The 8,086-nt window shown below is 40.7% G+C and overlaps 1 protein-coding gene across 1 annotated transcript; it reads right to left on the bottom strand.

Moving 5' to 3' along the window:
- Window positions 1–5,578: 5,578 nt before the first annotated feature.
- Window positions 5,579–7,606, bottom strand: KIF2B (kinesin family member 2B). Its single transcript, XM_003800031.1, has one exon. It carries the CDS (start codon window positions 7,604–7,606, stop codon window positions 5,579–5,581), a length of 2,028 nt encoding a protein of 675 aa, XP_003800079.1.
- Between the last annotated feature and the right edge of the window lie 480 nt (window positions 7,607–8,086).

Genomic DNA, 8,086 nt, shown 5'->3' with positions numbered 1-8,086 from the left:
ACCCAATTGTAAACAAAAATTGATTCATTCATTTAACCAGCACATAAATATTTATCTAGGGATCTCATACCATTTTATTAAGTAGATTGTTAAAAATAATTTTACTGAATAAAAACCAATAGAATGATAGTATGAAAGTTTACCATCACAGATTAATTGGAGGAGGAAAAATTTGCAATTATGAAACCTTAAGTTTGGTATTTTAAAAGTAGGCTTTTCTTTTTTACGTGCAAATCCATGTAGCAATTCAAAATAAGTTTGTCCACTTCAGGAATAGAGAAAATCTACTTTAATTAACAGATAAGAATAGCTTATAATAAGCATGTCAAGTTTTTGTGTGTGAATGGATGTTTTCAAAGTACCGAAAGTATTTTTCTTCCATTAGCAGCTCTGACACTTTTTTTTTCTGCAATCTTGTTAAAGTGCTAATTTACTTTGCAATCCTCCTTTTTAACTTCAGGGCATCTGCGCAAACTGTCAACAATTCTCTTTTAGTGGACCCCAATTAATTTATTTTCTGAGTTTTTAATTTACATAATATTTTATGATGTTCACATGAAATTTTATGCTATGCATTTTCACATCACTTCAAGTACCATATATACTCTCCGGAAAAATCCTAATAGTGAAAATATTAATGTGCACTTAGTAAGGAATAACTGTGAGGCAATAGGAGCAAAGACGCTAAGACTAGTTAGCAAGCAAACCTTTTTTTTTTTAACTATTGTGTTCAACAGGTTTGAATGTTAAGAATCCTTGGGCAAAACACACACACATGCACATGTTGGTTTAGATGGTCCTTCTGAAAGAATGTTAGAAAATATGTTGAATTTCTCCCAGGCTCTCAAGACTTCCCTCTGTTTTTGAATTTCTCAACCTGTAATAAAGGAATGGCCCGAAAAAGAATGACAAAAATGTTTTCTGTCTCTTTAAGACTTCCCTATTCTTTTTGAAACGGAGGCCGCATCCCTGCAGTGGTCAGGAGGAGCATGGGAATGTCTTCTGTTCTCTGTGTTATAGGAAATGGTTAAGTTGAGCTGTGTGATATAGAGACAGAGGCCCAGGTGCCTCACTGGCAGAAACCTAAGGACTTCCCAAGAGGGTGGAGGTCATGGCGTCATCTTCAGCAGAGATGGGAGGATGAGATTCCTTAACTGCAGTTAAAGGGCAGTAGCCTAGAATGGGACTATAGCTCTGTGTCTCTGCTTACCTGCAGGAAACTTGGTACTTTGAGCAGGATAGTCTGACATTTTTCCTCTTTTGCTTACAGAATAATGAACAGCTCTTTTTCCTGAAACCACTTGTTCCCCTTCTGATACACTCAGCAACTCAGCAAGTTCTGAGTTTTAAATAACAAACATGCAACAGACAAGCAAAAAGTAGAAAAGAAAATTGCCAATAATACAATTTCTCTCTTCAAATGGCAAAGGATAGCTTCAGTATTTTCCTGTCGTCTCTGGGCCTACTTCTCAGTGATGGGTACCGTTAATGCCTGTGTGGCTAGGCAGCACTCCCTTATCTGTTAAGTTTCAACAAAGAATATAAAGGTCCTTAATTTACTTGAGATGGATTAGAATTTATGAGAAGGAATTTTATTGATATGTAGTTTGCCTACTCCTATGGTTTGAATATTTTTTCGTTCAAATATCATGTTGAAATTGAATCCCCAATGTGGCAGTGCTGAAAGAGAGCTTTTAAGGAGTAAACTAACAGTAAAAGAAAACAATAAAAAGGACTATAGGTAAGCCAGATATTAGACAAATGACTTAAAAAAATAAAAATATAGGGCGGCGCCTGTGGCTCAATGGAGTAAGGCGCTGGCCCCATATGATGGAGGTGGTGGGTTCAAACTCAGCCCTGGCCAAAAACTGCAAAAAAAAAAAAACATAAAAAATATAGAAAATTTCACCAAAGACCAGATACCTGTTATCAAAGAGTCAAGTGAATTACTGAAAACCAAAAATAAGAGCTGAAATTTAAAAAAAAAATGAGTGACATTAAGTTTAACATGGTTCCAGTGTGCCATGAGATTAAAAAAGGTTGAAAAATACTGATCTAGACTGAAGCATTAAGAGATGAATGAATGAAAACTAGATAAAATAGTACAAGGCAGGTAAAGCATGAACGTATTTTTAATTGAAACCAAAGAAGGAAAGAGACAGAGACAGAAATAACGCTTGAATAAAGAAAGATTGATCGTTTTCCAAACCGACAAAGTATCTCAGTGATACCTTAAAAACTTCTGAAAAACAAAAGCAGGATAAATAAGAAAACCACACCCTGATGTATTCATAGAACAAACAAAACTGATAATCAAAACAAAGAGAAACACTTAAAACATTCTTGCAAATAACAGTTAATCTTTGGTACAGAGGGCAAAATCAATAAAACAAAAGAAATGGCTTTCTTGAAGGGCAACTAAATAAAGAAACAGAATAGGTAATCATGATTTTTATAAACAGCAAAGATATACTTAAAAATGAAGGTGAAATAGGCCAGATTAAAAGCATCGTCACTAACAGACAGAAGAAGGGAGGGAGGTGGGGAAGAAGGAAGGTAATATATTAAGGAGACGTTATCATGGGTATTATTAGATGTAGTGATTGATTAGATAAGATTATCATAAAAAATGAAAAGCTAATGTCAATGTTACACACATGGTTATGTTGAAATATCTTTTTTTGAAATTTTGAATTCTAAATCCATCCTCCTGTATCAGAAAAAAAGAACGTGTCAAAATGTCCAAGATATCAAGTGTTAAACTTAGAACTTAAAGAAATTGGACATCTCATACTTAATAACCTTAATATATATTTGACAAAGAACTTACATCCAGAACACATCAATTGAACAACAGAGAAGATCTAAATAGCCAGTAAGGATGTGGAAAGATGTTTAACATGATTAGCCATTAGAAAAAAAAAAAAAGAAAAGAAACCATAATACACCTTTCTACCCATATCAGGAAGTGTCAAATTTAAAAAGCTACTTAAACTAGCAATACTAAGCACAGGGAAACATATAGAGGACAAGAAATTCTCATGAAATGATGGTGATATTGTAAAATTAGCACTTGGAGCAATCTATTATGCTGAATATATACCTACCGGGGACCAAAGAATTCCACATCTAGGCATACTTAATGGAAATACATAAAATTGTGCACCAAAGGACACGTATACAAACATTTACTGTATGATTATTAGTAATGATTTAAAACAGAAATAATTCAATTATACATCCAGAATAAAATTTATAAATCATGAATTATTTATATAGCAGAATAATAAAGAGTAATGTAAAAGAATAGATCAGAGATTATTTTGATTGAAAGAAGCTGGACAGAGATGAGAAAGTGTCCAGTACGTTTTGCCTTAAAAAGTTAGTTAAGGAGGCAACCTACGTGATGATTTCAGTACGAAGAGTTTGGAACTTTTTTGCAGGAACAAAATAGGCAGGAACAAAGTTTCTAGGCACTGGTTATTTTCTGTGTCTTGATCTACACGGTGTTTAAATAGGTGTGTTCGCTTTGCAGACATTTGTGAAACAGTATGGGTAAAATTTGTGCACGTCCCTTGATGTGACAGTTCAATGAAACACTTCATTAAAATTAAATTAAAAAATTATATCAGAATGTTGAAACTATCGCTTCTCAGCCTTTTGGCTAAGATCAAGTGCAGAATGTTGAAACTTCCAGCAGCCAATCCAAAGTTGCGAATGCAGCAGGCGTGGTGATGGGTGGTGGAGATCTTAGTAGAACAACAAAGACAGGGATCACAATAAGAACAACTGTACACAAGCACACAGTCATTGCCACTAAAGGGAGGAGGGAGGAAAGGAAAAGATAAAACCAATCTTACCATTTTGGGGAGGAGTAGTGTGTGCTATCCTGGGTGACTTGCCTAGAATGACAGATATCTACATAATAGAACTGGCGCTGGAACCCAAGCCGGATTCTTAACCCTGTACTTTTTAATTGCATACAAACATAATGAAATTTGAAAAATTCTCATACTGGTGAAAAGATCATCTTATTCTAAAGGACAACAGGTTTTCAAAGTTTTGTTTATTTTAATAATATATAACTTCACATGCATTAATGAGGCAGCAGAAGGGAAAATATTCAGAGACCACAATATTAATTAATTGCTAAAGACCAGATGTTTTACCCTGATAGCTCTTATTAGGACATTACTGTGCTACTCTGTGGTAGAGTCGTGTGCCAGATATCATTAATGCTAATGAAGTCTTTGCAGATTGAGAAGTAAAAATCTGAAATAATAAGCGGGAATGCCCGCTGAAAGTAAGAGCAAAAACTGGGGACTTAAAACTTCTTGTCTGTATTTCCAAATTTCCTCAATCTTTCATGCACTTGCTTTACAAATCATTTCATTTGAATTCTTTAAAAAGGAGTTTGGAACTGATAGATTTGAAACCAAAATGCCCTTCTTTTGGGGGGCTATCTCAAGAAAAAAGTTCATTGATTACTTTGCTTTGTGTAAAGCATTATTAAATACATTTGTATTTGCTTATCAGATTAGCCTTCTTTAAAAGAAAAAAAAAAGATGGACTTTGTAATCCCTGAATCAGAAAAATGTTCTTTTTATCTAATTGATCTAAGGTACCAAAGCTTCTCACATTGCTTTTGAGAGCTTTATGGAATGTACTTATAGATGGGAGCTCTTCTACTGTTTTGCTGACCTGTTCCCTGCCCCAATTTGATGCACAAAGAGTTTTTATGTTAATCATTTAAGAACAAAATGTGATAAAGAGAGAGAAAAAAAAAACTAAAGATACTGTAATCAGCAAAGTTCGGCTTATGCAAAACCACACACACACACACACACATACACACACACACACACACTCTTTATTCAATCACTCCTGGGAGCACCCTACTTTGTAATTTCAATTCAAGAAAAAAGAAAGGAAAATAAAAATAAAAATCTCAATTCTAGGCTCTCAGATATAACTTCAAAGAAAATCCCTCTTCCCAACTGACTGGATCTTAAGTCACCACTTGAATCTGTACAGCAATACAAGAGAAAGATTCATGAGTGAGTGTCAGTAGATTTACTCCATGTGTCTACCTCTCAGTGGCTTCCCCGCTAGTCAGGGCATTCACGGTATCTGCTGTCCCTAGGGTAAACTATCTGTTTGCATCATAGCTGGTTCTTCTAGAGCAGGACTTCTCAACTCAGAACCATTGCAACCTTCAACCTGATAAGTATTTGTTGTGAAAAGCTGTCCTGTGCATTGCAGGCTGTGTTAGCAGCATCTCTGATCCTCAACTCATTACATGCCAGTCTCCCCACTCCCCAGGTATGACAATCTGGAATGTTTTCAGATACCGCCAAATGTCTGGAGGTTGGGGCCAACATCGTTCTCAGTTGAGAACCCCTGTCCTACAAAATGAAAACCAACCTATAGAAATACAGAAGAAGGAAGAGAACATTTCTGGCCAGAATATTTTAAGGTGTTTTAAGCTTTTCAGAAAGATCTTTACAATTTAGATAATTCAGACAATTTTCCTGCCCGAGAGTGTTAGAAGCTTCAGTACCGTCTCTGTCATTCCAGACTAGGTCTTTTGCCTTTGGCTGCACTCTGCCTTGCTCTTGATTTGGAGGTCAGCTCGTAATAATTTCAGTTTATCTTGGATCTCAGTCAGAACACCAATTTTCTGCTCCAAAATGGCTAATGACTGGGCAATGCAAAAGTCAACCTCATGGTTGACTCCATCAGCCATCTTTTGTATGTTTTCCCACCACTGGAGAGATTCCTTCCAAGGAGTTGTCATATTCTGCATCAAAGGAATGGCGAGCGTTTCAACTACTTCAATCTCTTTCACCCCCTCCTTCTGCATGCAAGGCATTTGAATAAATGTATCTCCCTGAAGGGATAATTCTGAATGTCTCATATGGTCTTCTAGCATCTTGGATGCCTCATGCCCAATGGGATAGAGGCAACGATGGCAGGACCTTACACCCAGAGTTAATTCTTTAACTCTGTTTGCGTATCTTAAAGTGTTGAGGGTGTTTTCACAAGAAGTCATGCCGGGGGAGATGGTAGCAATCATGCAAGTGAAGGAGTTCTGTGCTATGAAGGAGTCACGGAGCACCTGCGTGAGCTTGCTGGCTCTGAAGGGGGTGTGAGGCTTGTTCTGACCCAAAGCCAGGATGCATTCTTTGAGGGCTAGGAGACTTTTGTTAATCTCCGCCCCTTCCAGCTGCCTCTTTCGACTGGCCTTGGCGGTATCTGCTCCCCTTTCATTCCCAGCTAAATCCACGAGGGAAAACTTCCCATGCAGTTTCCCCCCTGACTTGAGAATGATTTGGAACACGGCATGGCTCCTGGACGAGTGGGCATTGACAGACGTCTGTCTGGAGGTCCTACAGCTATTCCCTATTTTGACGAGGTTCAGCACTTCCTCCACACAGCGGACCTCCTGCTCCTGCAGCCCGACCACTTGGATTTGCTGATTGCCATCCTCCAGGACTTGCAACTTCTTCTTCCAGTTTAACAGATCATACACCTTGCCCCCGTAAATCTCGAAAAATGTCCCATAGACTTTGAGGTCCAACTTCTCGTAGGTGGAGTTTCTGAGGAGGAGAAACACGTCCTGTGCAACCAGAGCATAAATACCCTTGGAGCAATCTTGGGCGTGTCCAGAAAAGGCTCCGCCCATGGTGTGCGTCTTCCCGCTGCCCGTCTGCCCGTAGGCAAAGCAGGTGGCCATGCCCTTGCGGAAGATGGACTCCACCAGCGGCCGGGCAGTGAACTGGTACACCAGCTCGTTGGAGGCCGTATCATCGAAAGCCCGGTCGAAGCAGAAGGTCTGGTTTTCCAGGTAGCGGGTGAGATCCACCTTCTGCTTGGATTCGTGCACCATCACCACGTTGTTGGAGGGGATGGTGATGACGTCCAGGTCGTTCATGGTGGTCTCTCGCTGGTTGAGAGGCCGCTTCCTCACGCAGACGCAGATGCGATGGTCTTCTGGCGGTTCCAGGCCTGACACTTGGCTGGTGTCCAGATGCCTGCGGTATTTTTCAATCATGTGCATGACTTCGTAATTGGGGTTTCCCGTGTTGACATCTAGGGCCCGTCTAGTTCTGATCTCTTGCTGCAGCCGCCGGCGCTTCTCCCGCTGCTTCTGCAGTTTCTCGATTTCCAGCAGGCAGGGAGACTTTCTCTGCTTCATCAGACAAGGGTTGCTGGGGACCCTCACAGCCACGCTGTCCCCTGAGGGTGTTTTGCTCTTCTGGGGGATCACTGCAACCCACCGCGTGGCTATACGCTGGTCTCCAGTGGCAGGAAAGGGAGACAGCAGCCTGGACGGCGTGGGGCCTTCAGCGGAGTTCAGAGATGGATTCAGCAGGAATATGGTATCCAGATCGATTTTCTTGCCTTTTTTGACTCCTTTCTCAATCCACTCTACCGTGGCCCAAGAGTTTTCTTTGTTGACCTCTGTGACCACAGCGAGGTGGATCCGCTTGTCGCTGCGCTGGATTGCCACGCAGATACCCACGTGGATGTCCCCGAAGTGTGACTTCAAAAGCTTCCCGGACGAAATGCAAGTGGCTACCGGGAGGCAGCGCTGGCTGGCCATGGTCAGTGGTGGAGGTTATCAGGGCACGCTCTCAGGGCTCCTGGGGTTAGAGTAGCAGCACCCGAGCCCAAGCCAGCCAGAAGCATCCAGAGCACTGAGCGTGGTTGCAGGCTGTACTTGCCATTGTGAGCCTGGCGTGCCAGGGCAGTGCTGGGGTGGCTCACGTCACAAAAGGATGTGAAGAGGAGGGGGCACAGCCACCCGCCGGGGAGTGAGAGGGAGGGGAAGGAAACCACGCCTGTCTGTGGTTGTTGAAGGAAGACAAAGCGGATGAAATAACGAGATTGCTTTTGCTAGTGAGAGTGAAGGGATTGGAGGAGGATGAGGGATGCTCGCTGGAACTTTGTGAGAAAGTGCAGGAAACAGAGAAGCCAGGGGAATTACGGGGTTGAAACTGACATGCTCCAAGGACGTTCATGCCTGAGCTTTGGAAATAGCCATTTCTCCCCTGCGGTCTCAAAGCTCAGTGCTTTCTATACT

Source organism: Otolemur garnettii, unplaced genomic scaffold, assembly GCF_000181295.1.
Source record: "Otolemur garnettii isolate 467f Iridium unplaced genomic scaffold, OtoGar3 scaffold00162, whole genome shotgun sequence".
NCBI classification, from domain to species: domain Eukaryota; kingdom Metazoa; phylum Chordata; class Mammalia; order Primates; family Galagidae; genus Otolemur; species Otolemur garnettii.
Note: the sequence above shows the minus strand (reverse complement) of the source record. Positions and strands in the feature narration are given on the sequence as shown.